This window comes from Dicentrarchus labrax, unplaced genomic scaffold (genome assembly GCF_905237075.1).
Source record: "Dicentrarchus labrax unplaced genomic scaffold, dlabrax2021, whole genome shotgun sequence".
Classification (NCBI taxonomy): Eukaryota; Metazoa; Chordata; class Actinopteri; family Moronidae; genus Dicentrarchus; species Dicentrarchus labrax.
In genome coordinates, this window is record NW_026136707.1 from 1,403,452 (window position 1) to 1,428,210 (window position 24,759).

General features: G+C 43.1%; 1 protein-coding gene across 1 annotated transcript; it reads right to left on the reverse strand.

The window, feature by feature from the left end:
* Window positions 1–1,133: 1,133 nt before the first annotated feature.
* On the reverse strand, window positions 1,134–16,522 carry prdm1a (PR domain containing 1a, with ZNF domain). Its single transcript, XM_051406577.1, has 7 exons — window positions 16,295–16,522; window positions 12,795–13,136; window positions 10,195–10,314; window positions 8,500–8,752; window positions 4,068–5,158; window positions 3,622–3,750; window positions 1,134–3,503 (listed from the first exon to the last, which is right to left on the reverse strand). Exons 1-7 carry the CDS (start codon window positions 16,319–16,321, stop codon window positions 2,901–2,903), a joined length of 2,565 nt encoding a protein of 854 aa, XP_051262537.1. The 5' UTR covers window positions 16,322–16,522; the 3' UTR covers window positions 1,134–2,900.
* Between the last annotated feature and the right edge of the window lie 8,237 nt (window positions 16,523–24,759).

A 24,759-nucleotide genomic window follows, 5' to 3' on the forward strand; every position in this document is an offset into this window, starting at 1 on the left:
CTCTTTTTACCTGGCCTAGAGAACATCCCATGTGGTCCAGGAGTTTTATGTCTATATCTTCAGTCATGTATTGCACTTTGTGATGTCTGCTCTGGGTGATATAGAAAAGATTTATGTCTAGACTTAAAGGTCCAGTGTGTTAACAACAACAACATTTAGGAGGATCTATTGGCAGAAATGGAATATAATATTCATAGGTATGTTTTCATCAGTGAATAATCAACTGAAAATAAGAATTGTTGTGTTTTTTGTTACCTTAGAATGAGCCGTTTTAATCTACGGTCGCCTTCCATTGAGGCCGCCATGTTGAGCCTCCATGTTTCCACATTAGTTGTGAATAGACAAACCAAACACTGTCTCTAGATAAGGAGGTTTCTCTATTTTGGCGCCTCCATAGTTTCCACAGTTGTTTTTTCTCTCATGCTTGGAAAGGGAAGACGAAGTGAGTGAGTGAGTGAGCAAGTGAGTTGCAATCTGCAACTACATCAGTAGATGCCACTAAATCTTACACACGGGACCATTTAAAATTTCAGTCCCACAAAGTATGTCCAGTTACAGTAGCAACCTGTTCAGTAGCTTTAGCTAACTCAGGCTTCCTAAGCCCCGAAGTATTCTTATAGAAAATAAGTTTTTATCCTGTATCTAAAGGGCTAGCAGTGAAGCCAGCATCCACGGTGGGAACAGTTACTGTAGCTTCATCATTCTAGCTGTTAGTTTCATTCACAGCAAGCTAAAATCTTGTAGTTGTTCCTGGGATTTGTAGCTACTTTGTGATTAGTTTAACTAAATCGTGTTTAAGTTTCTAGTCTACATTCTCTTCAAAATGGCTGCTGATGATAAGGTGAGTAAAACATGGATGAAACAAGAAACCTGTTAGCTGTAAGTGGTCTGCTCAGTAAAACCTATAGGCCTACCATTTAAGATGACAGTTGCAGATATGCCTGTCAAATAAACCATCCCATTGTTCACTCTACATGATGATAGCTATCAGCTAACATGCTCACAGTAAAATTATATTAGCTCTAGCACTATATAAATAGTCATAACAAATTACGCATTATTTTTCCATTTCCATGATCTAAGATTTTACCAAAAACACAAGTTAAAAGAATAAAACACACAAAGCCACAGGGTTTAGATTAGAGCAGTGAACATTTATATCATAATTTACACTTTTTGACATTTTTGCACATAAATAACTATGTAAACCAGAATGTAAACAGAGACAGTCCTTTGGGAGTTAAAGCTCTGATCAGAGTAAGAGACGCTTTGGTCGAACATTATTCAGAGAAAGATAATGAAACAAGAGGAGAGAGAGAGAGAGAGCTACAGAGTTCAGGTTGTTGATGTACAACTGCTGCAGAAAATCACAGTTGCTTTAGTAACATTAAGTTGAGTCTTAATGCCAGTATGACCAGTTTAAATATATTGTACACAGTGTAAATGGTGCAAGCATCGGCACTGAAGTTATAAAGTAGGAGGAGGGGGCCAGTGCATAAAAGAAGGCCGAGGTGCTTTGGTGTATGCCAGTTCATTAACAAGATGGCGGACGGGTGGGGTTGAAGAAGGGGCCATTGCTTCTCAACCGAAATATTAACAAACAACAACAAAAAAAAAACATCTACAAAACGAGAGACCACAGCTAAAGAGCCAACACTTCATCATATACACACAGTACATCTTCCCTTCTTCAGCATTTTGATTCCTCAAGTCCTTCTTCCCTTGTTTTGATTTTCCTTTCCTCTTTTTTTGGTGTGCATTTGAAATTAAAGCCAAGTGAACTTTGGTTACTAGCGTCATACGTGAATCCCTAAATCTGAGGATGTTCACCTCCCTGTTGGGTGTTGACAGTGTTGTAGAAAAATAAAACAAAAGGAGGGACGAGGGGGGCGGCTAGCCAGCCTCCCGAGTCCATTATGTGCTACATGTTGAGCGGACCGTGCCGCTCCTTTTGGACCACATGAAGAGCTGCACTCCAGTTCAGTTTGGTTTCTTCTTCTTCTTCTTCAAGTAGCAAAAACAAAAAATAAATAGAAAGCTCCCACCTTTAGCTGTCCCTTTAAACACACACACACACACACACACACACACACACACTCATATAGTCACATGCACACTGAGGTAACCGTTGTGAAAAATATACAAAAAAAATGCCCTTTTTTGTTTCATTTAAATTAAGTAGGCATCAGAAAAGGACACACACATACTTTAGGGAAGCTATCAAGCAGGGTTGAAATAAAGCTATTCTTGCTAAATTAACAAATTTATGTGCCGTACTTTGGCAAGTTATTCAACCCTTTTTTTACCTGCTATATTGGTTTCTAAATTTAAATAGATAAAACCCTGAAGAGTGGACACCCCTGGTTGTATAGGTCAGAGGTTGCAGGACGGATATAGGCATAGAGAGAGTGACTATCTACAGAGAAATGGCCACAGACAGAAAAAAAACACAACAGAAAAATATTTTTTTACATTGATTTCACCGCGTCAGTGTAACCATCCCTTCCACTTATTGCTTTTGAAGACAACAAATAAAAAGTATAATAAATTAAGAAGGTTATATAACAACTAATTGATCAAAAAAACAAAGACATTTGAAAACAGAGACCAAATAATACAACAACAATAATGATAATAGCATTATATTAATTACATTAAAGGTAAATCCTGGGTAGATGATTGTCTCTAAGTAAAATAAACGCTGAAACTGCTAAGTAGTCATGGGACAGTGTCTCTTGAGCCCTGAGTACGTGAGTCCCTGATGAACCTGGTGTAATCATGATGTCAACCCTGATGACAGCCAGGTACAGAATTATTTATTTACAACTGTTGCTCCTGGCAACCCAGTCCGCCTTGAGTCACGCAGTCTTGACTCTATGTCCTTTGGGTTTAAAGATCACTTAAGCGTGATCCTCTGACTCCTGCTTGATGGTAACGTTGGCAGGAAGTGGTAGGATGGGGCTGCTGCGCCGCATCTTGATGACCGACGTCTCATTCGGGGACTCGTATGCGCCATAACCCGCAGACAGAAGCTCGGTGGCGCCGCCCTTGTGGTGGGGATGGAAATGGGAGGACTTAAGGTCGGCCTCCGTCCACAACATCCCCAAGACCTGCTTCTCTAACATGGCCTCCACCTCCACCCCTCCCTGCAGCTGCTCCAGCCGCTCGGCATGCTCGCTGACGTCAAAGCGCTCGATCTCCTCGTTGGCGCGCTGCACCTCCTCCATGGCTGCCTGACTGGAGACTGGGCTGCCAGGGCCAGAGTTAGCCGCCAGGCAGTAGCCCTTCAGGTGAAGCCGCAGGCTGCATAGGTGAATGTAGTGGCGGTGGCAGTGGTGGCATTTGTGTGGACGCTCGCGGGAGTGCAAGCGCTTGTGTAGCTTGAGGTGGACAAACTGGGTGAACTTGGCCGGGCAGAGTTTGCAGTGATAGGGCTTCTCCCCTGAGTGGAGGCGCAGGTGAGTTTTCAGGTTGCTTGTGCTGCTGAAGCGCTTGTGACAGACCTGGAAGAGGAGAGGCCAAAAAAAAATTGGTGTCAACAGCTTGTAGCGACCCACCAACTAACTGTCACTATTCTCTCAGCCAAAATCAAAGTGCACCATCTTCAGCATTCTTTCTCACCTGGCATTCGTGTGGTTTCTCCCCAGTGTGGACCAGGAAGTGCTTCTGCAAATGGGCCAGCTGGGTGAAGCCTTTGTTACAGGTCTGACATTTGAAAGGTCTCTCTCCACTGTGGACACGAAGATGAACCTGCATGACAGAAAAGAGGAAAGAAAAAGTCTACTTAGACATATTCAGATATTGTTATTATCAGAGAAACATTTTTGGTAAAGAAATATTAACTTGATTAGCAGAGCATAAGGGGGTTCTGTCTGTGTAATGTGTTTCTGTAAAGCATTTTATGACACTCCTTGCTATTTTAAGTGCCGCAAACCTGCTCTGCAGCCTAACAATTAAACTGCAATCCTCACATTACAAAGGAATGGAATGATAATAAGGCAGTAAATCAAGTAAACATGATGTTGAAAGCCATACACGGAACACCTTTCTGGCATCCGGAGCCTTACCTTCAGGTTCGACAGCTGTCCGAAGGTCTTGCTGCACACATTGCACTCGTACTTGATCTTGCCATTCTGCTTCTTCAGTGGGTACGGCAGCGCCTTGTAGCCTGCTGAGCCTATGCCACGCTTCACCTTGGTCAGGTTGATGGCCTCGTCATCGGAGCAATGCTCGCTGGGGTTACCCAGGTGGGATGAGATAGGCTTGGTGGGAACCCGCTCGTTGGGAGGTGATGTGCCCGCTGTTGGGGAGCTGCTGGATGGGGCGTGGGTAGGTCCGTGTGGGTGAGGGTGCCCAGAGTACGGGTGGTGAGGACCTGCTTTGTCTTTTAGGGAGGTGGCAGTTGAGAAGGCACTGGGGGTCGGGGAAAAGTAGAAGTCTCTGTGGGCAGAGATGGACGAGGGGTGGACAGGGTCAGGCAATAGGAAGCGCCTTCCTGCTGCGTCAGAGGGCAGGAGGGGCATGTGAGGAGGCAGGAGGCTGCTGTAGAGCGGGTACATCCTGGGGATGATTCCTCCTACGGTGGGGACGCCACCGCCTGGCAGAGGGTAGTGATGGGGCAGGAGGTAGCGCGAGTAGGGGGCTCCTGGAGGGTAAAAGGTGGAAGGGAGGGGGGCAGATGGTGGGGAGTAAGCGGGATAGGCACCCAGTCCAGTCGGGTAGAAAGAAGCTGGGGATGTTGCTGGACCTGAAGGGCTCCCCTGAGGGCTGCTGTCTGGGCTGCTCCTCGCTGATGGGCTGGGCGTGGCTGAAGACTGGTTGCCAGGGGAGCGAGTTGCGGGGTAACCAAGCTGGCCAGGTTTGTGACTAAGGAAGTCTTCAGGGATGTGAGGGTGGAGCCTGAGAGCCGGGTAGAGGGCACGAGGGTACAGGGGGCGCTCAGGGCTGTCAGCGTGGCGTGGGCGGGTGGGAAGAGGCCGGCTGGGCTCCTTCTTCGCAGATGAGGAAGAGGTGCTGTTGGTGCCACGCAGAATGGAGAGGACACTGTGTTCCCTCTTAGGCGGGGTAGGGGTCACTGCGACGGGGGACGGGCAGGAGGCTTGGACCAAACGCTCCTCACTGCTCACCTGCTGCTGCTTGACCTCCAAGAGGGACTGTTCTGAAGAGACAGAGGGAGAGAAAAGAGGTCAGTGGGAGTTCACCAGATCAAGATAAGGTCCTCTTGGTTCCCCAGGGGCCCGATAATAAATGATTACAATTTTTGCCATTTAAAGTTGTAATCGTGACTTCTATTTAACAACATAAATACTCAAATTCCTTTAAAACTGAGCCTCTCTGCAGAGATAAACCTCTGCAGGTCACATAGTTCTGCTCAGCAGAGATGTGTGTGGGGTTAAGGAATACCATAAGTAACTCAGTGGGCCAATTAAGGTGACAGATTTGACAAACGAGCATGAGGGGCGCGGGTGGGGGCAAAAGACAGGAAGTGAGACGTGACAGCTGCCTTTGGGCATTGTGTGTGTTTATATCTGTGTGTGTCTCTCTGTGTGTGTGTGTGTGCCTATAAAATCAAGATAAAATCAAACTGGTGGCAGACAGACAGGGCTGATGGAAGGTTTCCTGCTAAAGATATCCTCCGAAAAAGCTTGGCCTCCACCTGCCCTCCACACACACCCACACCATGTGACAAGGTACACACACAGAGGCGCCTGCAGACAAAAGCCTCTGTCTGATTTGTTGACTGTTCCACTTTTGGAGAGCACACACGCACACACTTTTGATCAAGCTCCTACTCTCCTGATTTTCCTGGCCATTCGCTATTGTTTCCGGGTCAGAGGTTAGATTAGAGAGCTTCCTCCTCAGTCACTCACACCTACTGTCTCCTCCGCATGATGAAAGAGTGGATTAGGAGGAGAGCTCACACACACACTCTCTAAAAGCCCCGGGTAGTCAGCTAGCAGCACATCTCGGCTGTTTAATGGCAGCAGACGGGCCCTTAAAGCGCCGCTGTCTATTATCTATAAGCTCATTTACTGCCCAGTCAACGTTTTACCATGAGGTCGTTCAGAGGGAAGTGTGTGTGTGTGTGTGTCTGTGTGTAAGAGAGAGAGAGATGGAGGTTGTCAAAGTTAATCCTGAGTGCCAGCACTGATGAAATTTGTTTGACTCCCCCTGATTCACTCCCTAACTCACACACACACACACAGTCGGTGACCCTTGCATCAGTAGTATAGTGGCAGTGTGTAAACACTGAGGTTATCAGTTAGCCTTCCTCCTCCTCCTCCTCCTCCTCCTCCTCCTTCCCTTTTCCAGAAAACAAACAGGGCCGCCATCTTGGAGATATCAATCTGTCAACACGGCCCTTCTGCCAGGAAGTTCAAGTAGTCAACAGAGGGGGTGGGAGTAACAACTTTACCTCTACCACTCCCTCCTCCACCTTTTTTCTGGTCTTTTCAAGTAGCAAATATATCAGGGCAAATGGCCGACTCACACACATGCACACACACGCACACGCACAGTATGTGTGAGCTAGCATGTGTCTGAGATGAAAAGACTGAGCGTGAATGTGTTGGCATGTCACGCTTATGACCGTGTGTGTGTGTGTGTGTGTGTGTGTGAGAGAGAGAGAGAGAAGAGAGAGTGCTTTTGTCGGCAGAGTGGAGCGTCTTTGAACACAACACACACACACACACACACACACATGGCTGACAGGTGCTTTCAAGTGCTAACACTTAAAGAAAGAATTAAAGAACGACGGCGACGAGAAAATAAAAAAGAAGGCAGAGGAGAAAGTGAGGCCGCGGTACACGCTCAGTCATTTAGTCATTTTTCAGATGTCAACACATACGTCTGGTTTTGCTATGACTGCGCTGGAAAGAAGCAAAACTAGAGAGAACAACATGAAGCAGTCAGCAGTTGAACAGAGCAATCCTCGGGAATAAAATACAGGATGTTGCTGGGTTTGGACCCCCCCCGGACACAGAGCAGCACAGAACAGTGAGCATTGGTGAGTGATATCTAACTGATTAACGGAGCTGAATGAACAAAAATGTGAAAACATCAGATCAGGAAAAGCTTAGATTGCTTTTTTTAAAGTCGGTAGGTAGGGTTCACCAGAGTAGCTTCCTCTTCTTTTACCTTTTGCCCTCGTAACTGGGGTTTCAGTTTAACGTTAGTTAGACAGACCAATGTGGTTTTCTTGGTTTTACTCAGCAGATGAGATTTTTTTTCTCCGTTAAGACTCTGGTTGTGAAGTTAAAACTCCAGTGGACCACGCTAACAGTCAAAACCCATTTTTTTACTCTAAAACAGTAGAAACTTAAAATCTGGAGCCGATTGCAGGTAAATGTTTGTGCTGCAGGTAAGCGTCACTATTAAAGTCACTGGCAGGTCAACAGGAGCCTGTGGGGCTAAATGACAGAGGAAGCTAATTAAAGACAACACATATACTGTATACACACTCAGGCTTTGGGGGGGGGGGGCCGAGGATACCTCCTGCCTCTGTCCCCCAGGTCATGCGCATTTTTCTCTGGGCAGTGGAGTCGGCCAGGCTGGGTCTGCTGGTTCCTCTGCCACTGTAACACTGCTATTAGCCTGCAGTCACACCTGGAAACCCCTGAGCTCCCACTCTCTCTCTTTGTTTTCCTCTTAGCTCGCTCTCTCTTTGATCAGCTCAGCTAAAGTAGATAAGTGCAGTTAGTCTGCTGTGTCATGAATGTGTATGCTGGGTAAATGTTAGTGCTGTATGCCCAAATTTGTGACTTTTTGCCTTCTTGCTGAACAAATAAAAATGAATTTCAGTTAAGTTCAGAGGTTTAGATTTAAGTTTTGAGTTGCCATTAGCAGTAAAATAATAGTAAAACAATAATATTTAATACTTTATAAAGACTAGTAGTTGTAACTGTACATTTTGTGTGTTTCTCTGCCATACAGGAGAAACCCGATGCTTACTTTTAGACATTTTCCTCATAAAAAGGTCACTGTAGACACACACATCTATGCAAACACACACTGTCTCCGCTCCTTTTATTGAGGTTGAGCAAGGTTGTGTGTGTGAGTGTGAGCTTTCATGTTAAAAGCGGGTCTTTAACAGCGTAAGACTGTGGCATTAGGGGCCATATCCCCCTGTCTGTGTAATTACACTGTCACTGACACACACACACACACACACAAAAATACAACGATGGCACTGACAGAGATGAAAGGTTGTTGGTCTTGTACTCCTGTGTATGTGTGTGTGTGTGAGATAATGACAGGCTAACGTTCAGAGAGGAAGGAGACACAGCTACACTCAAAGACACTGTTAGGCTTTAAGAGCGGCGACAGGACACACTCACAACACACACACACACCCACACACACATCTACATTGCCGATTGATTTTATGCGTTACAATAGCAGCTCAGAGCATCGGACAATTAATAAAAATAGCCTGTTCTTTCACAATAAAAGTCTTCTTAAAAAATTGTAGTGTATGTCATTAAGAAAAAAAAAACTTACTGAGTTTCTGCATCATCAGCTCTCCGGACGGCGGGTAGTGGAGGCGTCGGGCGAAGTCGTGGCAGTACCAGACGAGCAGCTCAGCTCCGGCCGGGACAGGCTTTACTGTGTAGAAGTAAATCTCCATGCCATTCTGACACGCCGCCAGGTTCTGCTCTGCCGCCGAGTGGGCCGGGTTCACATAGCGCATCCAGTTAGAGCGAGTCTCATCCAGGCCGTCCACAAAGTGGTGGAACTCCTCGTCCGCGAAGATCTGAGGAGGAAATATTAAAAAGATTTTAGTAAAATAATGATTATTTTTTTCTAAATGTCAGAATGTTTATTAATGTTTAATGTTTATTAAACAAGGAAAAGATTGAGATTTTTTATTTTTCATAAGAATGGATGGCATAGAAGTTTGAACAAAACTAAATTAGCTAATTCAGTTGGAATTTTTTTTAAATCCGTATTATGTAAAATCATCTCTTTGTTTCCCCCTTCCTTCACTAACTTTCAATAACTTTGCTGACAGACGTATGATTTACATGAATTAGCAACTACAACACTAATTAAATAAATGAATCAGTTTACTCAGTGGCCTAATCTGTAGGTCAGTTAGTAAGTAGCTAACAAAATAAATATATAAATTATAGCAAAACTCACTGAAGAAAGAAATAAAGTAAAGAACTAATTAAATAATTAAGAGAATAAAAAATTACACTGAAAATAGGTAACTATTAAAACTATTAAAAATGCATTAATAGAGTTCCTAATTAGCTAAATAAGTAAAAAAACAAATGTAATTTGATATGAAATTAAATTAAAATTAAAACATTTATTAAAATAATAAAAAAAAAGTCAGCAACTTACCAAATAAAAGTTAATAATAAACTAAGTGACTAGTTAGCTACCCAGCAGAGACTGAATCCAGCCACTTTTAATCACACTACAGCCACCCGTCTTACTTCTTCTCTTATCTCTCTCCGTCCCTCTATCCTTTCATTCCTCGTCATGTCCCTCTCTTCACGTTCACCCGCTTCAGATGGACGAACAGAAAGAGACAGACTGTCTTACAGGAGGGGATCCTCTTTTATATTAAAAAAGAGAAAGGAAGGACCAACTCATTTTCTATCTCTCCTCCCCCCTCTCTCTCTTTATCACTCTCTCTCTCTCTCTCGATCTCTCATTTCTCTCTATCTGTGTGTGTGTGTGTGTGTGTGTGTGTGTGTGTGTGTCTGTGTGTGTGTGTGTGTGTGTGAGAAAGTGAGTGGAACACCTTTATGACTTGTGGTTTGGAGCATAGTGAGTCTTTCTATTCATTCCATGAGAGTCAAACACTCACACTCTCTCACACACACACACACACACACACACTCACACACACAGTGCGTAGGCATTGGTCAGGTAGGTGGTTAGTGAGCGTGTGTTCTCTCACTGTCAGTTACCGGTAGTGATGGAGCGTATTCTGCCTAACGGTGTGTGTGACTGTGTGTGGACTTACAGGAACCACAGTATGACTTTTTCTTTGTGTAGAGATGACATCACATCCCCATTTCTCTTTCTCACACACTCAGAAAAAAACAGCGAGCCCAGTTTCCTGTTCCACTGACTGACTTTAGATCTGTGTGACATCACAGGAAGGGGTCCCTCCGGCTTCTGAGGAAGTGTGCGTGTGTCTGTGTGTGTGTTTGTGTGTGTCTGTATGTGTGTACTCACCCTCCAGAAGTACTTGCGGTTGGCGTCTTTGGGGACGCTGTCGGCCGTGTAGATCTCGCCTACCAGGGGGCCGAAGCGAGTTCCTTTGGGGATGTACTCCCTGCTGCACACGCCGACCACCTGCACAAAAGACACACACGGACAGGTTAGACGAAAGATCGAAGAGCTCTTTGAAGTGGATTGTGTGTGATGTCGTGTGTGTGAAGTCTGAGAAATGTTTCCATCTTAAGAAGTAAGGATGTGACATTTTAAATCATTTTTAGTCATTCACATCCTTGAAGCGCAGTATTACAGTGGCATGGAAACATCAATCAACACTGGTGTGATTACTCAGCAAAAATGAACGTAGTAACTGGCTTCTAATGTCTTAAAACGCCTGACTGTAACTTAAGATGCAAACATTTTTCATGTAAACATATAAAGATCAGAAACAAGGTGTTTTGGACCACGTGGCTTTCCATAGATGTGGAGTGTGTTTTCTGCTGCTGTGCACATCCATCAGTGATATGTGTCATTAAGTCTAATTAAGTCTTATTGTATATTCTATTACAGACTCACAGACACACGCTATCAACCAGCTGTCAACACAGAAGATGATTAATGAACCGACTTCACGCCTCGGTTGATTTGGAGTGTGTGAGCGTGTGTGTGGCTGGAGAACAACTGTAAAATCTCTTCTTTCATATCTCCTTTTCTCTCTCTCGTCACACCTCCACTCTTCGCCACATCAAACTAAAACTGCTGCCACTTCAGACGCTTCGTGGGGGAAACAACCAGATACTCAAAAGCAAAAAAAAAAAAAAAGATCTTGTTTCTCTTTTTTTCTCTCTCTCGTCTGATTCAATCAAAGAAGAGAAAATGGGAGGAGATGGAGGAGGAAGAAGAAGAGGAAGAAGAGAAAAGAGAGAGATTATGTGGTGACTAGACGTCAGGCTCCAGTCGTGGATGGTGGAGAAACACACCCACACACACACACATTTTCTTCATGCATGGCCCACACAAATAGACGTCTCTCCCAAACCTCTGGTGACATGGGAAATCCCCCCTTCCCCTATTCCCTCTATTGGACCAGACATAACTCTGTGTGGACATGAGTATGTGTAACTGGAGTTTTTTTTTTTTTTTTTGACTGATTAACAGACTTTTACAATGCTCTCTTTCTTTTTTTGAAGCAAAACTCAATCTTCTTTGATCAGAGCGACAAACTCCCATCCTCAGCCTTTCCCTTCTTCCTCTCCTGCTCCGGATAAATATTAGCTGATAGTCTATCAGCTCGTAAACAAAACACACTTCTCTCTCTCTCTTTCTCTCTCTGGTTCTTTCCTCAGTTTCCTGTTGATAAGCCCCTGATGAGAAAATCTATGCGATCATGCCGCTTTAGGTTTACAGACAAACTCACAAGGTGTCAAAATTGCCAAAGTCACAACCTTTTGACCTGCAGTCCTGAACTTTTTTTCCCAGTCCAAAGTACCTTTAAGAACACGGCACAGATCCACAACTGCAGCAGACACATTTAGATTTTTTTGTACGCTCTTGATCATTTATTTCAATTCATTTTACTGCTTACTTTTCAACCTTCAGATATTTACACCCTCTGTTTCTCACCTTTTCACATTGCTAGACAGGCTCTGCTTCTGGCTCTGTGCAATACCTCGCCGTTATCTAACCTCAGTTTCAACCTTTGACGCTTTGACATTTTGACTTTTTCACCTCAGTTCGATCAATGACAAAAACTTTATCCGGTCAGGTTTTTTTAAAAAGTCACAAGACAGCTATTTAGTTAGTTGAGAAAGATTTACAAAAGAGAAATTGGATTTCTATGCCTGTTAATTTATATATAAAAACAGACCAAAATATAAAACTGCTATAAATGTTATTAATTATCACCATCAATTCTACTTGCGGATATTTCTGGCTATTTTGCCCCAAACTCTGTTGAAAAACTGATTCTTTCAGGAGTTTTTTTTAAGAACAAAAGCCAAGCTACTGCCGACTTGACATATGAAGAATCTGAGGGCTCAAAGTTCACATTATAACCTCATTACATGTCGCTAAGCAGCTTAAAAATCAGCAGACAGAAGCTGTTTGATGAGTTGTGATTGTTCAGATGCTGAATGTTGCCCCCTGCCAGCAAAGTCAGGTACTACAGCTAGATTAATGACTGGAATGAAATGTCTGGGATTTGATACACACACACACACACACTTGGGATAAAGGCATCATAATTTCCTCTGATGATGAATGGGTTTTCATGGATGGATACGAGCTGATAAAGTCACGGCGGAACCACACAGCTACAGTTACAGTGTGTGTATATTTGTGTGTGTGTGTGTGTAAATTCTGCTTCAGGCGTTTCACACACCCACTCACACACAAAGATTCCTCTCTGTAAATGTGTGTGTGAAGTTTTACGACGAGACAGGACCCCCTCTTCATTACATGACCCGCATCTGACTCACGTGTGCATACAGATGGTTTCTCTTCCTGAGTGTGTGTGGAAAAAAAATTCAGACTGGAGAGAAAGTTTGCATGTCTGCCAATGTAAGTGTGTGTGTGTGTGTGTGTGTGTGTGTGTGTGTGTGTGTGTGTTTGAGTCTGACCTCCTTGCTGTCAGCTGGGTGTTTGAAGGCCAGGTTTCGGGGCAGTGACGCCTCCGCTCTGGTTGTTGTTGTCGTCATGGCGTCACTGTCTGGCCCCGCCTCCCACGCCGTGTCTTTCACAATGTATGTGCACTTCTCCTCGAACTCTGTCTCCGTCCATCGGGTCATGTCTGCCTCCTCCATGTCCATCTCCATGTCAACGTCTGTGTCTGCCATCGTCTCGGCTCCGTCTGAGCTGCCGCGGGTGGCGGTGGAAACCATCTTGGCCTCGTGCTGCGTACCGTCCTGCTCCATCGTGTGCGCCCCCTCACTGGTCAACATGGCCGAGCTATGAGAGGTCGCCTGGTTGGCAGAAAGAGAGAGAAAGAGGGATTGTTTTAATTTAAAGATGCTTTATTCAAACATTTCCACCAATGAAAACTCAGAAAAGTGCAACAAGACAGTTGAACTTTAGCAAGACTTAATATAAAGAATAAAAGAAAGAGAGGAAAACCTGGGGAGAATATAAATACCATAAGGAGAGAAAAAGAAATAAAGAAAAGATGGAGGATCTAAAAAGAAAAGACAGAATAAAGCAAGGTAGGAAGAAGAAACCATGAGTTGCAAAGGACAATGTGAAAAGAAGTTTAAAGATGAGAAGAGAAAGGAGGAAAAAAGAAGGAAAGAGAAAGGAAAGACATAAAAAAATAGAAAGGGAGAGAGTGACTAAGTGGGAAAATGATAACTGAAGTAAGAAACAAAAGGAAATGGAGGAAAAGAGGAAAGAAAGAGAAATAAAAGGATTAAGACGATAAAAAGAGGCGATAAAAACAGAAAGAGAGATGAAGGGATAAAGAGGGAGTGAAAGAAGAGAGGAAGAGATGTGATTATTATGTGGGCTGACTCAGTGAGGGGGGGGGGTCTGACTAACTCTGCTGTCACACACACGCACACACACACACACACACACAACACAGACGGGAAACTGTTTGTCTTATCAACTATTTACAGAAAACATGAACTAATTTGGGAAACAATTAGGGAATAAAAGCAGTTCCCTTTCATGTGATACTGAGAATATTTTAATACGAGTATTATTTGCCAAAAAATATCCAAACCCAGCAGCGTAAAATGTTTCCCCTCTTGCTGTGCTGTAGTGTATGTTTATGTTTCCAATCTCCAAAATGAATGCCACTGATTGATTTCTCACTCATCTTCTCATTTACAGTGAGTCAGGCCGAGACAGAAGACTTTGATCAAAGGGGATATAAAGAGGAACTGATAGAGGAACTCAACACGTGTCTCCTATCGAGCGATAAAATAAAAATCGTGCCACTTTCCAATTACATAATATCCTTATTTATATTAAGAATTTAAAGGATGTTTTGTTGATAAGTTACATGTTTTTAACTAATGGCATTCCTTCTTCACAGAATTATAAAATCAAACAATTTCTGACACTTTTACACATCAGCTGATACAAATACAGCTAGTGATATTTTCTGAGTGAACAATTAGTTGTATTGTAGTATTTGACTACTTTGTACTTAAAGTTTAACTTTTTAGTTTCTATATATATATATATATATATATATATATATATATATATATATATGTGAGTGAAATGTTGAGTTTGCTCAGCAACGTGGTGGAACCTAAAATCTCCTCTGTATCCTCCCTCTGTGTCCCCCCCCCCATCTCTTCCTGGGGTTGAAGACAGAGGAAGGAAATGCTGTCTGTGTCTGAATGAAGCTAAAATTGGAAGCAGAGTGGCACTGCAGCGGAACCGGCAAATCATCCCGACTCCCAGCGTGTGTGTGTGTGTATGTGTGTGTGTGTGTGTGTGTGTGCTGGTAATGGATGGGGAGGGAGGGGGGAGAGTGATGAGGAAGGGAGCGCCAAAACTTTTCCATTTGGGGGGCCACAGCAGCGCAAACAAAACTTCAAACAAGATCCCACCCAAGACACACACACACACACACACACACACACACAACACAGAGGCAGATATCCACACTGGGACAAACATGCTGCTTGTCCCACGCAGACAAGCTGCAGATCTTCAGTGACCACATTCAGCCCTGGGAATTCTTCTGCAGCCGCAAGAAAGAAAAATATTTCACATCCAACTGGTTCCAGTCACAGCTAACGACTTTTCCTCCAAACGGCAGCAAGAAATGACACAAAGAGATGAACTGAAATCACTGATGAGGAGTCATTTTAAAAGATAAAAACAGACATTTTCACACTGGGATCCCTTTAAGGAACCACGCACTGGCAAAAATACTGAAGTTAATAAGTCAAGCGCCTTTAGCCTGTTTTTGAGCTCTTGCAAATCACACAACTGACTTTCTAATTCAAAATTTGCAAGAAAACGCTCTTAAAATGATTCAAATACTCATTAAAAAATAAAGCTGATGGTTTTCTTCAAACGCAGCCTGCATCCTCACTTTAACAGTAAAACTCAGCAGACTGGAGCAAAGCAAATCCTCTAAATTACATTCAAATCGCACAAAACCACTAAATCTATTATTTGAATTGTAAAACTGAAATTTCCAAAAAGAAAATTTAACTTCTCCCAGACAACGGCTGCACCTTTTCCCACAGGGAACAGAGCAACAGAACAACAAAAGTTTCTGCCCCATTTGCCATTTAAATGAAGCTCATTAAAAGAAAAAAAAGACTGATCAGATATGAAAATGTTTCTCAATATTTCTGCTTTCAGCAGAACTCAGAATCATCTTTGCATAACAGCTGCAACATCGAAAACTAATAGTGAAACCAAAAACCAAGAAACAATTCACCTATTGCACATTTAGACCAACTGAAAATATAAAAGCTGAGTCTGCAGACAGTCATAGGAATTTCAAAATAAGGAGCCATATTATAAGTCAAGTCAAGATGAAACCACACAGGGAAAAACAGCAATGAGAAACTCACTTTCTGATTTATATCCAAGTGGAGAAAAAGTCCAGTTCTCAGTGATGTGAGACACTTTTCTGACAAAAATAAAACTTGTTGCGTCCCCTGTCTTCATTACTAACCAAATGTAAACTCCTCAGACTGTGCAACAAAGCATTAAGTCCCAAACTGAGGAGCTGAAAAAAAACCTCAACTCACTCAGAGGAAAACACCTCCAAACAGGGGTTAAAACTATCTGGACTAATTATACAAAACACCAGCAGCAGCTCAGCAGCAGCATTTAAATAAGAAAATAAGTGAGAAATAGAATTCAAAGTTCTAAAAAAGCACAAAAAGCCAAAATATCTGATATCAAAATAATAATCTGGATTCAAGATGCCAAAAATGTCTTAGAATTAGAATTTTTACTTACTGTTTTTGTTATTGTAATCCAGAAATGTTAACACAATCTCTAAATTAAAAAAAGACAAAAAGGAGCTCAAAACTGAAAAAAAAAAAAAAAAAAAAAAGTCCTGCAGAAGTTTCTTCTTCTCCTGTCTTTTGTCTTTTGGTCAAAATGTGAATAAGTCTGAGGGTGTTAGGAGCTGCTCCGTACTCACCGTGTAACTTTGGTCCCATCCACACATAGGGACGACCGGTCAGATCCTCTGTAAGTGTGTGTCTGACGGTAGAGAGTGTGTGTAGGACAGGTGCAGTAGTTCTCCCCCTCCGTCTGTCCCGTTCCGAGCGCTGATAGACTCCACACGGGTGTGTATGTGTGTGTGAGTTTGTGTGTGTGTGTGAGTGTGTGATCCACTCGGTGTCCTGTGTTCTAATGCTTGACGAAAATCATCAGCTCCGACTAAGTTGGAAAAAGGGCCGCCTCTCTTCCCCCAAGCCACGCCCCCGCGAGTCTTACCCCCTCCCACTGGCTCCGCCCCCCCTCGTGCACACACACACACACACACACACACACACACGGTTTTCTTCATGAAGAAGAAGCAGCAAGCGCTTTCACCTGAGGCTATGAGGTACACACACACACACACACACACACACACGCGCACACACACACACACACACACACACACACACACACACTGGAAACACAACTTTTTCTGCATTAAAATAAAGTTTTATTTCAATGATGATGATGTTGTGTGTGTTTCTATGTGTGTGTTTGTGTGTGTGTCTGTGTTTGTGTGTGTGTCTGTGTGTGTCTATGTGTGTGTGTGTGGGAAATGTCTGTTAGCAGCTTCAAAAGCGTAAACAACATGGGTGTCTGTTGGGGGGTGAGCACTGAGTCACTGTCACAGGATGTCCCACTCTTCCCCAGGAAAACACACACACACACACACACACACACACACACACACACACACACACACACACACACTCACACACAGACACATACACACATGCAATCTGCCTCTAGGGGGCAGGACTGATCTGCCCTTGTTGCTTTGCTGAGTAACTTAAGAGTACTCTCTCCCTTTATCTCTCTCTATCTTTTCTTATTGTCCGTCTCACCCACTCTGTGCTACTCTCTCCCTCTCTCCCTCTCTCTCCTGCTCTCTTACGTCTCCCGCTCTCTTTCCCACTTTGTCTCTCGCTCTCTCACTATTTTACTTTCTCTCCTCTTAAAGTGACTTAGTTTCACGTTTCTAATTTGAATTTCACCTTGCTTTATGGGAGGACTGGTGGAAACACGTGTGTCGCCAGAGCTTGTGGAGAAGGAACGCAGAGAATAAAGGGTAAAGGAACAAAATAGAAAAATGTGATTACAATCTGTAAATTCTGCACACATATGGATTCTATTATGTTTATAAGATTTATAAAAATACATTGATGTGCTGTATTATTCTCTATGTCACACCCTGTTTCTCTCCCCGTGAATGAGATTCATAACACTGCTTGCTTCATCTGTCTGTTGAAGGGAAGGCTTTCTGTCGTTACGCAAAGGTTTCATAATTTCTTGACTCAGACATAAAGGACTGTTACAGAGAGTTTTGAGCATTGTGAGTTCGAGGAACAATCGCCTCCTCGTGCAACTCTATCGCCAGACAACAGCATTGCAAAATTCTGCCAAACCACATTATGTCAAAAAGGAAAAAGATGATGGCAGTTAAAGTACAGTAACAGGGTTAGGTAACTATAAAACACTGACTTACGGAAAGATTGTGGTTCTGATGAATAAAAAGGTGAACATGAAAGGCAGGTCTGTGCAGTCTCCTGCTGGAAAATCATTGGCACTGACCCAAAATTCATACACATGAAATTGTCCAATAAGGACGTTGTTCCTCAGGATACGGGCAGCTTACTAATCAATCCCCCAAAACTGTTGGATTAATCATTCTGCTGCTTATTGTAAAATATCACAGTGCAAATGCATTGATCCTATCTTCTCACATGATGTATGTAAAGCCTTTTTTAAAATATTAATCCAAGCAGTTGGGATGAAGATTGAAAATAAGTAAATTAAAAAAGGACGGAAATGTATGAGGTTTGTTTTTGCCCCTTCTGCCACACACTGATCAGACATGAGCAGAATCTCCTCAACAGCTTTTTATTAAACCAATTTTCTTTTCTTTTTTACTTAAAGATAATCATCAAGTACGCAATTTCTGCAGAAACATTTGATTTAAAAGTGACTGTGACACTTATTCAGACCGAAATGAGATTTATGTCTGAAAGGAGCTTTATTCTTTCTCTCCCTACATTTTCCCCATTTTTTCCCTCTCTATATATCCCTCTGTCTCTCTGTCAGTTTTAATAACATGCATCGATATATTATATATTATAATAAAGCAAATTTTCTGTAACAATTAAGATATCAATCCAATAGACGCATGCATAAAACAACTCACAGCTCTCACTCTCCCTGTTACAACAAAAGCTCTCTCGCTCACTAACACTGGAAATTCCCATCTAATTGTCCCCCCGACTCCCTCAATTTACCTCCTACTCACTCGCCTCCCTGTTCTCCCCCTTCTCCCCTCAGTCCCTTTGATTTCCATACTGTATTTACAAAAATGATTTTCCTCTCTGACCTCTCTCTCACTAGTTTTTCCATCACTTTTCTCTCTTGATTCTCCTGAAGCCTCCCCTGCAAAATAAATACATCCAGAAAAAGCTCCTCCTCTCAGCATTTTCATGTTTCTCTCACTTCTTTTGGGCTTAGTTTTTTATCCTACCAGATAATATAAGACACAAAAATGGCATTAAAAAGAATAAAATTACAATATTGGCAGAAACAGTGACAGAAAAGGAATGAAAAAAATGTCTGTTGAAAATGAGAAGTGGGAAATTAAATGTGGAAATGAAAAGAGTGTGTAGTAAAAATGACACTAAAAGTGAAATTAGAAAAATTACAAAACAATGTAAAGACGTGCTCACTTACAGCAAGCCTGACACTTGTAGATTATTTTATTGTTAAAATAAAAAAACATATGAGCCAAGTTTGACATGAGGACACCATGCACTGAAATTCATTCCATATTGATTGTAAAACTGATCAACTGCACATTGGCTGTGAATGAAAACATCTGAACCTCAGCTGATTTTAATGAGACATTTTGATCCGATTCCAAAAAATAGGAAAAAATGTTTGCGTTCCAAAATCCAGTTTCCAGTTTTCTGGCTAATTCAGCAGCAATACTCAAAAACATGAAGGATTCTATCCTCCAAAAACTATAATATTTCACACTGCTCCTCACTTTAACAGTAAACGGAACAGAAATTTCTGTGAGAAACGTTGCATATTAGTAATATTCCTTCCCTTTTTGGTGGCGTGATAAACTGTGTCAAACTGAAACTGAATCTCTGCACACCATAAAATATCCAGATCAACAATCATCAGCCTTCAGAAAGCTAAATGAGTCTCCGTCTGTTTGTGTTTTTTTTCTTTCTCTAATGAAGAACGATGATCAGGGAAAGAAAATAAGCAACAGGAAGAAGAGAAGAAGAGAGAGATACACACACACAGAGGACCTCCCTCTCTCTCTCTCTCTCTCTCTCTCTCTCTCTCTCTCTCTCTCTCTCTCTCTGGTGACAGAGGGTCTGACCACATCACTCGCTGCCTACTGCTTCCTGCCAACAGACGACCCCGACACACACACACACACACACACACACACACACACACACACACACACACACACACACACACACGCACACAGACACACAGCTGCAGATCTGTCCCACAGCTGTCGGACATGTTGATGCTTTGCAACCAAGCCAGTCCTCCCTCTGCAAAACAACCAGAGAGAGAGAGAGAGAGAGAGAGAGAGAGAGAGAGAGAGAGACTGAAAAAGTCTCCTTTTTTTTAAGAACACGTGCTTTGGTAGCACTTTGGCTGATGGCAATATGTATGGACCTTGGTGCACACAAACACACACACACATGCACACACACACACCCCCCAAACCTGTTGCCAAATTAAGGTATGGTATGTGCAACCATTTTGCATAACCAAGCATACTTTCAAATAGTCACGAGAGGACTCCATGTGAACGACCCACTGTTAAGCGTGTTGTGTGGTGATATCCACTTGTTTCTCCTCACTCGAACACTGAACTGTGCATAAAGAAGCAGCGTACACATACAGTACTTGCCGGCGTATTTGTGTGGATCTGGAGGATGAAGAACTCCCAGTTTTGAACAAACATGGCGAGACACAAATATGTTACCAGAGGCCACAAGAACTGTTAGTTTCTGTTTAAAACCTTCCGACATTTGCTCACAGTCTGCTGCTGTGTGCTGGGCGTTTTGTGGACACATAAAGTCATTTTCCCACAGGACTGTTGGATAGAAAGCAGGTTTATATTTTTGCTTTCTGCTGCATCCTGAAGGTATTCCCATAGGTTAAACTGTTTGAGAAGCAGGTGTATAATGTACTTCATTCCCCATTTAAAAACCACAAACTCAGTGCTGCAACTAATTTTGCCTTCAAATTCAGGCAAGAGGTCACTGTGTGTTTATCTGCTGATGGATTATGCTGATTTTGATAATACCTTTTTAGCTGCGACCAACAGCTCGACAGCTCGCTCTGACACAAACATTTCCCCATCGTTTGGTGGCCACAGTTTTCGCCCTAGAAAACCAAAGTCATGTATGCGTGTGCATATGTGGTTGCAGCTATAGCAAATGTATGCTTGTTTAAATGTGAATGAATCAAAGCTAACCACAGCCTTTGTGCTCAAATGAGTTTATACAGCCACCTTTCATACTGGCAGGGGGTGATTGTTTGAAGTTGAAGAGTTTCGGTGGTGTGTTCCTTTAGTTGCGAAGCACAGATATAGAAATATATGTTTCCTTAAAACTGTAAAAATACATTACATTACATTTGAATGTAATTGGTTGGAGACACAGACAAAAACATAGAACATATGATTGTCATTCAACACACCAAATTCAAGCCAATTCGAGTTTCCCTCACTCTCCTTGAAATGTGTGTGGGGGGGGGGGCTAGCTGGGGGCTATCTTCAGTAAGGGGGGGTATATGTAAGTAGTTTACTCCCCCTGCACACAAACAGCTCTGAAGTCACATTGAAATGTGTCTTTTTGTTTCTGCGGTGGCCCTGCATGCATGCCTGCAGGAGACAGAGAGGAGAGACAAAGAAGGGCCCAGAGACCACCTGGGTCTCTGTTAGTTTAACAGAGGGCCTCTATCATACACACACATACATACACACATACATACAAGAGTCCGTGGGCACACACACTTTCCTTACATAAACTTTGCTCGGGAGTTATAAGTTCTGCTGAAATTTTCCCTCTGTGAGAGCTTTTCAAAATAGAAACAATGAGCTGGAGAGGGGGAGAGATAAGAGGGGGAGAGAAGAGAGTGGGATGGAGGAGGAGGGAGAGTGAAGGTGAGACAGGAGAAAGGAGAGGGGAAAAAGAGAAAGAGGATGGGGAGGGTGAATGGGCTCCGGGGGATACAGGTGGGATTAACACTTCACATTCCTTTGGATGGAAGTGTAACCTGTCAGTTTGTGTTTATGCACTTAAAAAATCTGGCAGCCAAAAGTATGTGGACACCTGAACATGATGGTGGGCTTTAATCTGCTGCTAACAGTCTTCACTGTTCTGATTTCAGGCTTTCCACTGGATGTCGGAACCTGGCTGCAGGGATTTGCTATCATTCAGAGCATTAGCAAGGTCCACTGATGCTGGGTGATAAGGCCTGTTGGATGCAGTTCAGGGCTCTGTGTAGACAACAAAAAGTCTTTATTTATGGAGCTGGCCTGAACATTAAAGGGTGAGTTAAGATGTTTTCAAGTGGGGCTGCATGATGCAGTTATCCATAGTCAGGTGCCTCATACAAAAACAGCAAGGCACATTAGTTTCAGACATTAGTTGCATTGACAGAGGACAGGGCGACCCCAGTTTAAAGAAGCAGACAGAAGTACTGGTATTGAACCACCAGGAAAATGTATTTTTCGCCACCCTAAAAAATGTGTATCAGTCTAAATTTATAATCTATATTTAGAATATTTTCACCGCAACAACTCTCCGTCCATCAACCCTTTCCGACGGGGAAATTAATTCTATTGCTCTCTCCAAGGCATCCAGACTATTTTGGGGAAAGAAACAGTAATTAACAGGTACATCATTAACAGGTCTAAAGTGGTGAACATTTTCTAAATATACTGTATTATGTTTTTCTGCTGCCCCCATCCACAGCATTACATACTTAGCTCCTGAGCCGGTACTCCTGTCTGCTTCTACAAATTGGCTGTGTGCCGACCACCGTCTCCTTAAAATCATCCACTGACTGTGAATAAGTACCTCATACAACCCCACCTCAAAAAGTCCTTTGTACCTCTAACCGTCTACCATGACCTTCTCCATATGACTTGTTCAGTATAAGAACGTCACACTTTCTGAACTGGTGCCAGTGAAGGAAAACCAGGCCGGAATTACACCTCCAAAACAGATTTGGCAAAGCAGTAAGAATGTATTTTATAGGGAATAGGGTTGACTTCTGAATGATGTACCTAGCTGCTTTACTCAAGGACACGTCATCTTAACCCATTCAGATATGGTAAAGCTATATCACCTGCCATATTCTGCAGTTATGTTTTTTTGGAACAGGACACTGACCTGTATGCAGCCTTTTCTCAAAACCTTTTTGTTCTCAGGTCTCTCCTGAATAGCAGATCTCAGTGAGACGACCTAGTTAGATAACAGATAAAAACCAGAACAGTTGCTGTGTTCAGTGTCTCTCGGTGTGACATACAGTTAGCGGTGTTGCAGCTCCACGTGTGAACGGGTCACAGCTTGCCAGGAGCTTCAGAACAAACCACGTTCAACTCTCCTGTCTCGCCCTGTAGAGACGACGGGGGGTTTTTGGTGATGCGGTGTCACTTTCCCATTCAAACAAATCAACTGCAGCTGATTTTTTTAGCTTTCAATTCTGGGGAAAGAAAATTCCACGGGAAAACACCAAATTCTTCGGATTTGGGAAACCGCCTGGGCCAATTAAAACAAAGATACACACACGGACAGACGAGAGAAAGTCCCATAAACAGAAGGCTACACACGCAGAGAGACGGAGTTCATCCTGATAAAGTTCTCCTGAGTGTTAAACTCTTTCCTCTCCTTTCTCTCTCCCTCTCTCCTCCTCTCCCCCCATCCTCTCCCCTGAGTCCCAAATATTTTAATTGCAGCCCACAGGCCATTTGATGCCTCGCAAAATCACTGTGAAGAGATCAGCTATTGTCCATTTCCTTTGTGTGTGAGTATGTGTGTGTGTGTGTGTGTGTGTGTGTGTGTGTGTGTGTGTGTGAGAGAGACTGTGTGTTACCAAATGACGGTTATACTGTAGACCAATGCATAGCGGACCCTCTGTATGTGTGTGTGTGGGTGTGTGTGTGTGTGTGTGTGTATGTGTGTGTGTGCGGATTTAGGGAGTTAATCCCTGAATAGAGAAGCCATTAGAGAGAATTAGGCAGGTTAGACTCAACCATGATCCCCTCTGTGTGTGTGTGTGTGTGTGTGTGTGTGTGTGTGTGTGTGTGTGTGTGTGTGTGTGTGGAGTGGGACAGCCGTGAACGCGTGGCATGCGTCAGGGTCGAGGGCCTCGAAAGGAACGGACCGAGGTGCGTCGGGGATGGAGGAGGAGGGGTGTGGTAGCCAACTCTCCTAATCTTGCCAATCCACCCCTGCTGTGCACACGCACACACACACACACACACACACACACACACACACACACACACACACACACACATGCATCTCGACACTCTCTCAACAGATGGCTGTAGCAGAAAGGCCAGGGGTAAACTTGAGCAATACCCAAACCAGACAGTCACCCACCCCCATTTGCTCCCCCCCTCGGTGTCTACAGCTAATCACAGTGTCCTCGGCACGCAACCAAACACACTCTTCATTAAGAGGCAACTAAACACACACATACACACACACACACACACACACACACACACACACACACACACACACACACACACACACACACACACACTGTGTCCAGAGCTGACATTAAAATCTATTTCACATTAAACCTGAAACAGTCTGCTAACATTCAGAGATGTTTGTATACATGATGTTGACATAGGATCCTCTAATAAATTCCAACTACAGTTAAAGGCTAAAGGTAATAACAATAACACAATAAAAGCCCAATAAAGGTCAGATCTGATGCTGGAGACACATTGTTTTATCCTGTGCAGTGTTCTGTAGTGGAAGATGCCTCACAGAAACTCTACCATCTCTAATATAAGACACGTTCCATGATGCTTTGGACACCCTGATTGGGCATTCTTCACCTCGGACGTTTGCCTCTGGCCTCTCCGGTCTAATGACCTTTGTGTATCAAAGTGTGGAATATTTAGGAGGATCTATTGGTAGAAATGGAATACAATATTCCTTAGTATGTTTTCATTACTGTGTAATCACCTGAAAATAAGAATCAATGTAGTTTTGTTACCTTAGAATGAGCTGTTTTCATCTACAGCGGCCACCATGTTTCACTGGCTCTACACATTTTCCACTTCCTAGATGCCACTACATGCCTACACACTGGTCCTTTAAACGCTTTCTTGCCTGAGAGTTAGATGAA

What these genes read in the sequence shown, in the direction of transcription:
- prdm1a (XM_051406577.1), bottom strand. Translation starts at nt 16,321, where the DNA reads ATGTGTGGATGGGACCAAAGTTACACG. An exon ending in GACAGCTGTCGAACCTGAAG is followed by an intron (nt 3,751 to 4,067) that starts GTAAGGCTCCGG and finishes TCTGTCATGCAG; the next exon opens with GTTCATCTTCGTGTCCACAG. An exon ending in AGAAACCACACGAATGCCAG is followed by an intron (nt 3,504 to 3,621) that starts GTGAGAAAGAAT and finishes CTCCTCTTCCAG; the next exon opens with GTCTGTCACAAGCGCTTCAG.